Source organism: Triturus cristatus, chromosome 3_1 (assembly GCF_964204655.1).
Source record: "Triturus cristatus chromosome 3_1, aTriCri1.1, whole genome shotgun sequence".
In the NCBI taxonomy this organism is placed as follows: Eukaryota; Metazoa; Chordata; class Amphibia; order Caudata; family Salamandridae; genus Triturus; species Triturus cristatus.
Window position 1 is genome coordinate 273,864,834 of NC_140583.1, and position 14,890 is coordinate 273,879,723.

General features: G+C 42.8%; 1 protein-coding gene across 7 annotated transcripts in view; it reads right to left on the bottom strand.

Annotated features, from left to right (window-relative positions):
* The window catches only part of HMG20A (high mobility group 20A), a 209,910-nt gene that overhangs the window by 24,585 nt on the left and 170,435 nt on the right, over window positions 1-14,890 (bottom strand). For all 7 annotated transcript variants that reach the window (XM_085643871.1, XM_085643874.1, XM_085643872.1 and 4 more), the window contains 2 exons: window positions 8,979-9,010; window positions 4,534-4,609 (listed from right to left, as the gene is read on the bottom strand). In XM_085643871.1, coding sequence (XP_085499997.1) covers window positions 4,534-4,609; window positions 8,979-9,010 — 108 coding nt within the window. The remainder of the gene's footprint in view (window positions 1-4,533; window positions 4,610-8,978; window positions 9,011-14,890) is intronic.

Here is a 14,890-nt window from a genome sequence, read left to right on the forward strand (position 1 = left end):
ACAGACAACTAATAGGGTGCTGTCTGCGTAAGAAACTATTGTCAATCCAAAAGTTTGCACTAGTTCTGATAAAGGGCACATGTAAAGGTTGAAGAGAGTAGGACTTACAGTAAAGCCCCATGGTACTCCACATTTCAGAGGAAAGACGTCTGAGAAGCATGTTTGGTCCAGCACTTGGAAAGTTCTACCCTCAAGGAAGGATGTCAGCCATTTAAGTGCACAATCACTTACCCCTTCATCTGTAATCCCCTGAACAAGAGTCCACCGTATTATCGAATGCAGCACTGAGGTCTAATAGGATGACTGCCACAGAGCCTCCTTTGTCTAAGAGTTGCCTGAGTTCTTCTATCACGCGGTCAACAGTGCAGTTTCAGTGCTATGCTGCAGTATGAACTCATTTGGGTGGGGTAAGGAAGACTGTTAGATTCCAGAAAAAGGAAAGATGTTGAATAACATGTTTCTCCAAGTGCTTAAACACTCCCATCAGTAGGGAGATAGGTCTAAAGTTTCCCAAACACGAAGGATCTAGGCTTGGCTTTTTTAGCAGTGGCTTTACCAGTGCGTGTTTCCATTTCTTAGGAACTGAACCATAGGATACTAATAGATTCAGGTGTTCTAGCAGGACAGGAAAATGCTCTCTGAACCTTGTTCTAAAATACGTAGGGGGACTGGATCAAGAGGGAAAGCTGACTTGACTAGGTTAAAAAAGGCCAAAAGCTGGTTGAAGGTGTTGGCAGAAAAGGTCTTGTACTGGGCAGCCCCCGGGTTGCCTGCCTGTAGACAACTCAATATCCTTTGTACAGTCAAGAACCAAGGAGTTAATATCTGTGATTTTCTTGGAAAAGACAGTGGACAGCATGTTGCAGCGAGCAACTGTTGGTTCTGGTGGTGAACAGTCTGTTTTAACCTCCATAAGTGATTTCAGAATTTGAAACATTTCTCTGGGCGAGTTGAAGGCCTTCTCAATTTTGGTGGTGGAATAAGAAGCGTGTGTGGTCTGGTCTCAGAATGATAATGCCTGACTGCATCCCGATACACAAGCTTACTAAGTTCATTGTTGCACTTCCTCCATTTTCTCCTTAGGCTTTTGCACTTCTTCTTAAGTACCAAAGCCAAGGGGTAAACCAACAAGATTATTTACTTTGATGTATACCATTGCACGCCTTCGCCAGAATGATCTGGTCCAGGGAGTTGTTAAGCCACTTAAAGAACTTGGGATGCTACAGGTATATGCTCACATAAATCGGGCGTAGACTTAAGGAGGATATCTTTCCAATCCTTGCTGTCTAATTTTGACCAGCAGTGATCCTTCCTCATAGACCAGGGTGGACCGCTAGTAGAGGAGGGATGATACAAGGTGACGGGACTCATATAGTGGTCTGACCATAGAACTGGCGTGGGTTGTAGTACCTGTAGATTGAGGATGTTGCTAAATACCAGATCAACACTATGCCCTTTCTCATGGGCCAGACCTGTGAAATTATCTTGAAACTGTAAGGAGGGATGGTCCTGGAGTAGGCTTTTTGAGGTGCTATTAGTGGAGTCCTCAGCATTGATGTTAAAATCTCCTTGCAAGGAGAAGTTGATCTTATTGAGAGCCATGTCTGCGACTATCTGAGGGAGTGTATTGAGGAAATGAACCGTAGAACCAGATGGACTATAAAGTAGGGCCCCAGAAAAGATAAAGGTCGGTGTGAGTGAGATTGCGAAGGACAAACTTTGCAATCCTGAAGAGTGGGGGAGTAAAAACACCCTAAAATTGTCATTCAGTTAATAGAGAGCCCCCCACCTCCCTTGTTTTCACGATCTTGTTGAGAGACACAGTATCCTGGGGGCATGGTTTGGACTGTGTCCGGCTCGGGCCATCATGTAGCCACGTCTCCGTAAGAAACGGGATGCCTAGCCTGTTATCCTGGTTAGAGGGAAGACATCCAGTTTGTGGCAGCCCAAAGATCTACAATTAATGAGGAACAGGTGCAACCCTGTCTACTCTTTTGTCCACCTGAAATGCCTGAGGAGAGTCTGAGGGCAAAATGTGCATGCTTTACATGACATTTCTGAGGGGTTAGGATCTATTGCATGAAGGCAGAAGCTATTTCCACTAGTCCCAAGTATCTGCAGCTGTGTGGATGTGTAGCCGAAAGTTTGGGTCTCAAGGGGGCACTATCCTTTTAAGATGCAACATTAAATCTTCAAAGTATCAGTCACAGAAGTATACTTCTACAATGTTCCAGGCATGCAGAAGAAACTAAAGGCAAAAGGAGTTACAAGCTACTTCTACATTCACAAGACTCTTCTATGTTCAGCTGCCTAGGTCTTTAAACTCCTAAAACCCTTTTTTTTTAATTAACCTTGATTCCCCCTCTTTTCTCATGCTTCAGCTGGTGAGTTGGTGCCCAATGTCCCATTCTGCTGGCCTGAGTTTGCAAATGGAGACAGACCGCATAACCCTTTACTACACTGAAACACAAATGTCTCAGACAACTCAGTATGTTGCAGCTGTTTCAGTATCATATAACTCCCCCCTTTTTTAACATGTCATGCCAACAATAAGCACAGAACAGCTTGCCATAGTCGCTCCTTGTGTTTTTTAAAATGTAATTCATTATTTTATTTCTTATGTGTTTATGAGCTGAACTTGTGTGCCAAGTTCTTTTTCCTTGTTTTAGCTATCCTTTCACTGTGGTTACAGAGTACTGTTAGTTTAATTACAGTGTCTCTCCTCTCTAGTTCGCTCCGGCTGGTGAGAGAGAACGCTTGAGGCCATCAACAGACCTTCACTTTGACCACCCTTCAGAGGGTGAAACCACGTCCTTCCATAGGGCAGGTCCAAGAAATTTGCCTCTAACCCTATCCAAACACACATTTTTTGTGAGAGGTTTCCTATAGTGTCTGGGGTATGTCACACCTATGGAACACACATGTACTTTCCTTATAAACAAGAATCACACAAAAAAGCCAACTTTAAATTAGAGTCCTTACAAAAATAAACAATCTAGAAATTTGGATGGCTAAATTACTAATCTAAAGACTAATGCTTTCAGTCTTAGCACCCCTCTTGATAAGTACTTTAAGTGGCACATTCACAAAATTTGGCACAGTCAATCATGTCATTCTGGGTCATGTCCAAGGAAAAAGCATTGGTGAAGTAGTCCTGAAATGGTGACCACTGTGAAGGAGAGTTATGAGTGGTGCCCTACTGAGATGGTCATCTGCTCTTCCCCAGTACTCTAGGTAACATTTCATTAAGATCCCAGTGTAAAAGTCAACATGGCTTCTTGTTTTTATCATCTAAAATTCTTTGTAAAATAAGTCTGGCACTTTTGAAGGATTATTAAATCCCTGGCATAAGTTCAAAACGTAAAAAAATACTTCACTTAGGATCTTAAGCCTGCCTGATAGATCAACTCTCGTCAGCTCAAAATACAGTCAACTAGTATTTATTGCGTATGTAAAAACAACCATGTGCTTTATCATCTTAGAGACACCAATTCACCCCTTTTTATATAGACAGAGAGAGTACATTTTAAGATATTTCGTTTGGTATACTGCTTGATCTACGAATAATCCATCTCTTTTGAAAATAGAATTCCAAGAGTTAGTTTCTTTAAGCAAAGAAGGCAGAAATGAACTAGTTTGTTTGTTTCTTTACACAGTGCCCGCTAATTGTTCCTTCTGTATGTTGCCAGTCGAAAGGAGGTAGATCCTTCTCTGGTTTAACTCGTGCTCCCTGAAATGCTGGCTATGCATCTATCCAGAAAGACTAGACCAATTGCATCCTCGATAGGTTCAACAGAATAAAGTATAAGGACGCCACCAGGAATCAACAATGGTATCTTCCGAAGCAAAATAACTGAAGGAAAAGCATGAAGGAGTCATCGGACATAAATATCTGCATCAAACTGTGTCCTGGCAAGCCCTGTGTTTCATAATATTAGAAGCATTTTGTTTTCTGAAGAGGTGAATATAAGCATTTGGTTTTCTGAAGAGTTGGATATAATGATTCCAGGGTGGCGCACAAAGACAAAAATCTGAGAAACACCCTTTTTTTTTTTTTACAGAGGTTTATATAGCGCGAACTTGACCCGAAGGTATCGGGTGTCAGAGCGCTTTACATAGCACCAGTTGCGTTACATGAGGACACATTCATTTTTGTTATATAGTTTTGGCCCACATTCTGTCCATGCCACCACATATCTATGTAACACAAGTTCCGTTGTCTGTCTGGGTCATTATGCTCTGTTCTCAAGTAAATGAAAGAAATTGTAACACACGCTTGACAGCTCTTAATTCTAAGAGGTTCAATGGCTTTCACTTCTATGGGATAAAAACACAGGCCTCCGACAGTCAAGTTCCACACATAACCGCTGCAGCAGAAGGTGTCTAATAACGGGACACTTTGTTGTGAAAGCCTGGTATTGAGAATTGTTTCAGATTAAAGTTCTGGTTGCCTAGAAGAGTAATACAGATTTGTTGGCAGTTTAAAATAATCTGAAATTCATGGAACAAATTACGAAAATGGTCGGTGCTCACCTTTGCTATGATTCAGGAACTCCTCTGTGAAGATAGGGATATCGAATATCGACCTCTCTTTAACATCGATATCTTTCTACACAGAGAAGAAAAAAAACACTATAAGATATTTAACTGGGTGAAATCAAGCATGTAGATCAAGGCCAATTATTCTCTATACAAATTCACAAATGACTGTATATCACCGTGATACCATCGAGACAAACCAAAGAGTAGTTACTGCACATCTCATAAACCAAAACCTTCTGCAAATCAGACAAGGACATCAACCTGTCTGCCCACTGGCTTTATCTTTAATTTTACACAATAGCCAAGGTGATCATTTCCTTAAAGTATTTTTCAATTTGTGAGCTAAAGCTCATATTGCAGTTCGCAAATGTAATTTTTATAATGTCTTTTATACTGGCAGAATGACCTTCTTTGTAAACTATACAGTGAATCTCATTCATAACTTCAGCTGATACCAATTAGTAATCCAAAATGTGAATACCCTACAATTACCTAGCACAAATTAAGCTAATTAAGAAAACGCAAGAAAATAATTTGCAAGAACATGCTTAATAAGCGGTAGCAGAATATTGCAGGAACAATGATTACAGGTAACTAAAATGTGTGAGAAAATACTTCAAAATAAGAACGAATTAAAAAACAAGATACTGGTAATGGTATAAAAAGCTTAACTGAATATTGTTTCTCGAAATTCTTTTTTAAGTGTAATTAGTTTTATTTACTTATCAGGTTTCATTCAATAAACTAGCTAGGACTTATAAATAAGTGACCTATATGTCCCGATGAGACTAACCATTCAGTCTAAGAGCTACCACTTTCAGACTGTGTTGAATAAATATTTTTTTAAAACACTTGCCTGGGTGGCATGTCAATGACTTCAGTTTTTAGGTCGAACCTGGCGGCAGTGTGCATGCATTGCTCGCTCTGCGAGGCATGCTGTATTAGGATATGTTGTTGAAGTGTCTTCCACTCTCTGCCCATATTTGTCATTGGCTTTGCGTCATTGTCCTTCTTAAATGGTGGCTTCCGATTCGTAAATGGACTTGTAAGTCCCACCTTGTCTCCATTTGTTACGGCCCATAACGACTGGACCTTTTACTTGGCTGGTTACACGGCCTGCTTTATCTAGGGGGTGAGAAATATTTTTGTTATTGCCACTGATGGGGACACTGGTGGCTGCTTTTTGGGGAATTTGTATAATGATCACGGCGCCCGCTTTAGGGACAACGCAATAATTTTCAATTTTATTCATTTTTCATGCGGAGCGCGGCGTTCACTTCTGGGACACTGCACTCTGTTTCCGTATTTTTAACTTTAAATCTGAGCATAGCGCTGCTTCAAGGACACTGCGCTCAGTTTCTTCATTTATTTTTTAACTTTAACACTCAGCGTGACACCCGCTTCAAAGACACGGTGCTCAGTATTAAAGTAAAAAAAAAAAAGAAAGAAACCAATGTCCTTGAAGCGGCGCCGCGCTCAGTTTTAAAGTTAAACAAACATTTGCAATGCAATAGATCTGGCATTTACGATAGTTTAAGCTATTGGCATTGTCATTTACAATGTCAATAGCTTAAACTCGCGTAAATGCGAGACCTATTGAATTGCAAATGCTTTTTTTTTTTTTTAATTATGAGCATTCTCACTGACGCAACTAGCACTTAGCCCTTCTCACTGCAAAATCAGTGCTCTGTTATAAAATACAGAGGTGATTAAAGCTAAAATACAAAATGACTAGGGATTAATGGAGGTAGATAGTCAGAAGGGTGGCTAAGCATCAGTGAGAAGAACATAGATGAAGAAGACTCACCATGACAAAGAGAATACTAAAATGATTAAATCAAATAGGGAAGTAAAAATTACGTCAAAATGATTTGGGGGACTGTGATTAGGTATTGATGATGATGGGTGACTTCCTCCTATACTCTCTTGCCAGCAATTATTTTTTTTCAGGTTAACGTTATTTTTATTTTACGTGTATTTGATACAGCACTGCCAGACCACAAAGAGTGACAGAGAGCAGTGCAACAAAGAGTAATAGTATAAGAACTAGCACAACATCTGCAAGAAGAAGAGAAATTACTTAATAAATACTTTTGTGAGGCAAGTTCAAGCTATATCCATTTGAAGAAGGAATCACTGTGATACTTTGTTGTTCAAAATATTCATGCAGTTGGAGTCAGCGGTGACTAAACATATAAAGAGACCAGAAATACAAAAGAAAGACAGATAGGGCCCAGACTCAGCTCTCCCGTGCTGCTGCACAGCTGTGCTTCCTCCCCATTTTGCTGAGTGCTTTCTCCTGCTTTTGCCTCGTTTTTTTTTTACTTCTTTCTCCTTCCTTTTTCCCGTTTTTCTAAGTGCTTCTCCAGGTTTTACCTCGTTTTTTATTTTACTGCTTTCTCCTTTTCCCTCTGGTTTTCTGAGTGCTTTCTCCTGCTTTTTTAAATATTTTTTTTACTACTTTCTCCTTCCTTTCCCCCCGTTTTTAAGTGCTTTCTCCCAAATTCCTGTAGTTTTTTACTGCTTTCTCCTTCCTCTCCCTTGTTTTTATGAGTGCTTTCTATTACTTTTGCCTCATTTTTACTGCTCTCTCCGTCCTTTTCCCTCATTGTACTGAGTGCTTTCTCCAACTTTGCCTTGTGTTTTTGCTGCTTTCGCCTTCCTCTCCCCCATTTTTCTGAGTGAATTCTCCTGCTTTTATCTTGTTTTTCCACTGCTTTCTCCGCGAAGGAGTTAGCAACACCAGCGCCTTAAAACCCTCCCGGGTTATCTACTGCGCTTTATTAATCCTGATTGATTGATAGGCTATATACATTTGTAATAAGCAACATTGGTAGGAAAGAGGATGGGGTGAACATGCAATTAGTACATAAGGCGCTCAACTACTGAACTAAGAATCTGGCATGATGTGTTTAGCGAGGTTGCTACTGACAGATTTTATATATGTGAGATCAGTAGCAGTACAACAGCAGCTCAACTGTGAGAAGTTTATATCAGGTTTATTAGTATGAACAAAATAAGCGATATCATGGCAGGTTTAATTGATCCTTTACTTTAGGCCTTGAGAAACTGCAATGAGCAAGTAAGTCCTATATGGGCTGGAGGGCATTTTATATCCTAGGTGCATATCCATAGAAGGAACGCCTGTTGGTAGACTTTTCTTTTTTTAAATCAGTTGTTTTTATTAGTTCAGATTGGCTTCTTTGGCTGTGTTTTTTTACCGGACACTTCCAGTTTTGTGTGAGATGGGGGAAAGAAATTAAGGCATTACAAAACATTGTACGTCATAACAGCTATTTTATACATGGCGCGAGTATCATGGGCTAATCACTTTAGGAAGTTAAAATTGGAGGAATTATGTAGAATTATCTCATCTGGGTGATCAGCCTGGACAGAACGAACGAGTTTTGAGAAGTTCAGGCAGGACTGGCTGTTAGACAGCTACTGTATTCTAAGCTGGTATCACCAGTGCCTGTACAGCAGCTTGGAAGTCCTGTTTAGTGATGAAGGGTCTGATGACACTAAGTGGCAACAGCTGAAATGTAGCACAATTTGTGGTTTCTTTGACATGGAGATCAAAACTGAGGGTGCTATATGGGAGAAACCAGGGGATTTAGCTGATTTCACAATCTTGGAGATTCCTGTAGGAACTAACAGACAATAACAAAGAATGAGTGAAAATATGCACCTAATTTTGGATATCATGTTTTGGAATTTTCTGTCTATCATTTAGATCTTGTCTTTTCTACAAAGCAATAAAGATACTAAAATAAAGATGGCCAGTAGAGGGAAAATAGCATCACTTTCGAAGAGATAACAAGAACACAAAGAGAACGCTGCATTAGATCTGAGTAACTACTACTCCTTATTAAATTTATGTTTGGACAATGCAAATAAAGGAAATTGATGATCAGATAACGCAGAGTTCCACTGAACTTGATCTAATTAAGAGCAATTAACGTAACAGGTTTTTCCAAAGAGGCAGAGGAACACTTTACAGACAATCTTGTATTGCAGCAGGAAAACACAGAGGGTCCCATTAAAATCAAATTACAGAAACAACAATGTAATGTGAGGAGGAGAAAACAAGGAATTTGAATAGTACAAGAGATCAAAATAATGTTTACATCACATACTTTGGACTACACCTATAATTTGAGGGTTAGGGGATTGGGATGTGTCCACAGTTACACTTTTCTGGGTCAGTCCCAAGGTCAGGATAAGAACCCAACTCTGGCACACCAAGCAAAAATTAAAGCAGTACAACGTTTCCCTCCACATTCTACTGGGGAGTATCCAACCACCCCAAAAAATGTTTTCAGGGTATGCTGATGGTCACAACTCTTGTAAGAAAATCGACAGATATGTTACAAAGTTGAAATGAAGGCTGTACAGATGAAAATACCGTCAAGGTAACTGCAGAAAAAGACATTTACCTCATGGTCATTAGCAGTCTGTTGCATTCCATCTAAAAAACAAAGAGTCACATACCAATTAGAAGAGTAGTTGATAACCAGTTTCCTCCCACCACACCACTTTACACATTCTGCATTACAGTCCCTCAGACATGTATCAAGCACACCTTTTAAGCCTTGAGTCACACTCCTATTCCTGTTCAATACAAGATTAAGCCCTAAAGCTCACGGTCATGACTTTACCACACTGTGCTCCACCCCCAGTGGAGCCCACAATGACATGAGGATGGTGCCACAGCTGCATCTTGACAACACAAGGATGACAACGCAGCCGCATCTTGTTTGCACCCTTTACCACACCGCCAACACCGCTAGGATTACAGGACTGCGGTTGTTGACTCAAGAGCACCCTGCGACATAGGGGATTGAAACCTTTCGCAGCCTCTTTTAGCAGAGTAAAAAAATATCCAGTATCCTGCCACGGGTCTTTCAGGAACTCCTGGAGGGTTGGGAATTCTTTCAATGTCAAGCAAGATCTCAGCAGGCGGTGGCTGACTTGTGTGGGGCCTTCCTATAAAAGAAGACCTCGCCCATACTCAACCACCAGTTATTGAGGATCCATGCTAGCGATAGGACCTCGGATGAGCTCTCCTCTTATTTGGTCTCAGCGCAAATCTTTTGAGCCATGTAGGCAGTAGAGTAAGGGTGCTCACGGTCTGGACTGAGTGGTTAATTTTTGTGGCATGTTGATTGCCTTCGTCCGGTTTTGGAGTATGGCCCATTTGCCCCACAAAGACTTCGGGCCCGATTTCGACTTTAGTGGTGCTGCCTTGGCTCTGCGCCATCCCAGCACCGCTGAAGCTGGGCAAAGACCGCCCGCCAGATTATGAGTACAACCCGTGTCTGGTGGGCTTCTTTGGGCCTTTCTTTTGCGTTCTCGCGGCGATTCCCTGAAAACGGGCACCGCAATGGGAACGCAAAAGAAGTTCCAGCACGGCATGGACTGTGAAGTTCATGCCGTGCAGGAACTAGGGGTGCAAGCAGACAGGAATGCATCCCCATGGCAGCGGGGGCATGGGGACCCTGTAGGGCCCCCTTTGTTTCCCCTCCGCCAGCCTTTTAATTGCGGAAAGCCCACCATGAATTGGCTGGCGGAGGGGAAACTCATAATATGCTTGGAGGACCGCGACGGTCCGGCCTTGCTTATAATTTAGCCCTCCGCTTGCACCACCGCAAGGGACCGGGGGATCCCTGGAGCAGTCCACAGGCGGTTCAAATGGCCGCCTCCTTATAGGGTGGTCGCAGGACCACCACTGCGAGTCTTTGACCGCCAGACTCTAAATCGTCCCTTAGACTTTTGGCAACTATAAATGCTTGGAAAACTATTCATGCTTGGAAAATACCTTCTTATTTCTCCGAAGATTTTGTTTTAATAGACAAGGAAAATTCTGTTGGGGTCGTTTTGACTTTTGCAATAAGTTCAAAAGGCAGGCTTGCATATCAGTACCAGCAGCCAAGACTATGAACCTTTAGATAGGACATCTTCGACTTTTGGTGACCCAGTAAACAAACTAGAATTCACAGGTAGAAACTAAGAGGTGCGAAACAGTGGCGATACTTTAGAGTGAAATGCTGAGGTGGAGCTATAGTTTATCAGCATTTTATTAAACTATGCATATGAACAGTAGTGGTGTGAATCTGGGGTCTGTCTTAACACTCTTCTTCTATTACATAGTCTTGAAATTCTCAACCTGCACAACATAACATGTCCCTCGTAACCTGAATAAAAAAAAATCTCCACTAATAGAGATAAGAAATAGGAAAGTCATGAAAAAGGCTGCCCTTAGTACAACGCGAGAGAAAATGAAATAGGTTAAACTACTGAAATAATAGGACCCTCTTTACAACAAGTAAATCAACTATTGCCATGAAGTGAAGTTATTTTCACCCTGAAATAAGCATGTCCCTTCTAGCAATATAGCAAGATCCTCTCTGCCCGTGTAAACACACTCTCCTGTCTCATGAACTCAACGCTGCCAGTCTTTCATTCCACTGTCACCACCCATCAAAGGGAGACAGAGCCGAAGCAGAAAGGAGAAGTTCAACAGCAGCAGTTTCGTCATGTCGAGGACCGATGTGTTAACAATGTGAAAGGATCATCGGTTCAACTTTAGCCACAGTGGATGCAAAATGCATAAATACGACCAAGCAAGGATATAAACAAAGGTTTTTTCGAAAGTCTTAACTTTATGTGCAATGCATTCTGCATGTGATATAGCTCTTTTCCATGTGTGATCATGCAATGAACGCCTGTGCCCTCAGACTGATCCCATGATATATGAATAGAAAGTTGACAACTAATGCATTATAATGAGTATGATAAATAATTAGCATAGTGCTTTTCCGTGAACAAGGAAAGGTTTTTACAATGATACAGGTGAAGAGAACAGAAGCTGCACCACAAAGATTTCAGGCATAGGTTTTCTTTCTCCTCTTCTTCCCATACTGAACACGGATAACCTTCACATACGAGGAAAACACAGGGTCAGGAGAGGGGAGAGACCAGTCCTGAAGAATGCTGGACCTGTGCATGGCCCTTACTAGGGCAAGAAACATGGTGTTTTTACCCATACAAACTGCTTAGGGCATTGTTCAGTGAGACTGTAGGGACATTTTGGAATAAACTGGACAATGAATTACAATCCCAGATAGCCATATCATTTACTAACTATTAAAGATCCAGTACACAATACTTACCACGATGGAGGTATATGAGAACTGCATTAGAATACTTCTATGAGGACCACTAACTATAGTCATTTGTGTGAAAATGATCTTTGCCCTCGCTGAGAGCTAGCCAGAGAGTTCACTGTGCACTCAGAGGAAGGTCACAGAAAGGAGGGGCCAGATCATGAAGCATTTTTCTACAGATATTGTTTAATTTATAAGGCATGCAACCATCCAGGTAAAGGTGCATTACGGCTATCGAAAATGAGTTTCCGTCAGTTTACAAACACTAATCCGCTGTTTCTCAGATCTACATTACAAAGAAAGAATATTCCAGGCCCTCTGTGTGATAACTGAAAAGGCACGGCCACCCATGTATGCCTTTTAAATCTAGGCACGGGCATGAAGTAGGCAGCACTTTGGCGCAGGAAGTTTGAAGGAGTGGATGCAGAGAACAGTAAACACGTGTAGTTCACAGTGGTGGGACTGTGGCTGGCTTTGCGACAAAAGCAAATTACCTTAAATAGGCAGTGTTTCTGAATGGGGAGCCAATAGCGACACTAGGTAACAAGTGATTTAGGCCACTTATTGAAGTAAAAAAACACAGGCGTGATGATGAGCTTTGAATATTTTGGGAGGGTCACCATCCTTTTTAGGTGATAACTCAGAGTTCAGGACATCTAACTGATAACAATTCCACTCATCTCTCTAAATTAGAGGACTCATTACATTCCCTTCTATTTGATGGCCTTTCATTCTGCTGTTCTACACACTTTGATGGGGAAGCTTTACCTGTGACAATATCTAATTAGAATTAAACCTATCCTTCCCTATTTTTGTTTTATGGAGTATATTGAGCCATTTTGGATGTAATCAAAGATTTACAGCCTTACATGGCTTTGTGAATGAGATCCAATGCCTAGAAGCTGATATAAAGCTCATCCCTAATTGTTGGGTGAAGGATTATTTAAGTTAAGCACTCAAGTCTAGATAGGTTCTTGAAGACAATGAAGAATTCCTTCTAGATCCCCATTTTCTTTGTTGCCTTGCCTCACTGAACTGGACACATTTACGCTCCAGATGGAACAGTTGCTTTGTAATGGCAAATGCTGAACATGCAAACCCTCATGCAGCTCTGTTGGGGTCATTCAAAGAGCCAGGTCTTGAGGTCTTTCCTGAATTGGTGCAGTGTCGGACATCATCGGAGATAAATGGGGAGGCCGTTCCAAGTCTTGGCTGCGAGGTGGGAGAAGGACCTTCCACCTGCTCTGCTCCTGTAGAAACGTGGGACCGTGGCTAGGGCGAGGTCAGCTGTGTGGAGTTTTCTCTTAGGGGTATGGAAGGAGTGGCGGTTGTGGAGGTATTGCGGTCCGATGACGTAGACATGTGTGAGCAGCTTGAAAGTTATTCTTCTTTCGACGAGGAGCCAGTGGAAGTCGCGGAGGTGTTGGGTGATGTGGTTGCGCGGTGGGATATCGAAGATTAGTCGGGCCGCAGCGTTCTGGGTGGTCTGGAGTTTGCAAATTAGTTTTTTGTTGATTCCGGCATAGAGGGCATTGCCGTGGTCGAGTCTGCTGGTGATGAGGGCGTGAATGACCGTTTTCCTGGAGTCGGGGGGTATCTATTTGAATGTTTTGAGTAGTATGCAGAGGGTGTTGAAGCATGCGGAGGAGTCTGCGTTGATCTGGCGATTCATAGTGAGCGATGAGTCCGGTAGGATACTGAGGTTACGTGCATGGTCTGTCGGGGTGGGTGGGTTTCTGAGGGCGGGGGGAACCAGGTGTTGTCCCATGCGGAGGGAGTGGGGCCCGAGGAGGAGGACTATGTTTTCTCTGAGTTGAGTTTCAGGCAGCTGTTCTTCATCCAGGTTGCGACGGCTGTTATCGCTTCTTGGAAGTTGTGCCTGGTGACGTCGGTTTCCTTGGTGAGGGAGAGGATGAGTTGGGTGTCATCGGTTTTGGAGACGATGTTGAGTCTGTGGTTTCTGATGATGGTTGCAAGGGGGGCCATGTAGACGTTGAAGAAGGTGGGGCTGAGGGAGGATCCTTGGGCAACTCCGCATCTGGTCTCTGTAGGTTCCAAGAGGAAGGGCGGTAGTCTTATTCTCTGTGTTCTACCAGTGAGGAATGAACATATACATTCTAGGGCTTTTCCTTGGATGCCGGCCTTGTGGAGTCTGGTGGCTAGTGTGCAGTGGGAGACAGTGTCGAAGGCTGCTGATCGGTCCAGGAGGATGAGGGCTGCAGTTTGACCTTGGTCAAGGAGGGCATGGATGTCGTCTGTGGCGGCAAGGAGGGTGCTCTCGGTGCTGTGGTTGCTGCGGAATCCGATTGGGAGTTGTCTAGGATGTTGTTGGCTTCGATGAAGTATGCTAGCTGGGTGTTGATGGCCTTTTCGATGACCTTGGCTATGAAAGGAAGCAGGGAGATGGGCCTGAAGTACTTGAGGTCCGCCGGGTCTGCGGTGGGTTTCTTCAGGAGGGGGTTGACTTTGGTGCACTTCTAGTTGTCGGGTAATGTGGTGGTCTTGAGGGAGCAATTGATGGTTTGATGTAGCTAGGGTGCGATGGCTGTGGCAGCCCTGTGGAAGATGTGTGGCGGGCAGGGGTCTGAAGGTGCTCCGGAGTGGATGCTCTTCATGGTCCTTAGGGTGTCTTCTGTCATGAGTGGGGTCCAAGTGAGTAGGGTCTTTTGGGTAGCCTTCGCTGGGGGTTGGGGGTGGAGGCGGTGCAGAGGTCTTGGTCAAAGTTATCGTAAAGTGTCTTGATCTTGAGGTGGAAGAAGGAGCTGATTCTATTGCAGAGGTCTTGGGGCCGGGGGTGGGGGGCGACATCTGTTGTCTCGCTGTTGGGTGGGGCAAATTTCTGTATGATGGAGATGAATTCCTTGGTGTTGTGGACGTTGGAGAGGATTCTGTCTTGGAGAAAATTATTCTTCGTGAATTTGATGAAATGTGGGTGAGACATGGTGGCTGTTTAGTAGTAGTAGCCACTCTCATTACTAATGTGTAGGAACACATCAAAAAACATAAAACTTACACAAACCTCCAGTGTATCTACAATGTGCATCAAACACACACCTAGATGGGGGCCACTAACAGGATATGGTCCTGAGTGATGATTTTTTGCAAGACGTCATCATTGAATACCAAGTTGTGATTGTCTTTGTAATTGCAACTGAGAAAGGTCTGCCTGACCTTTTTGAATT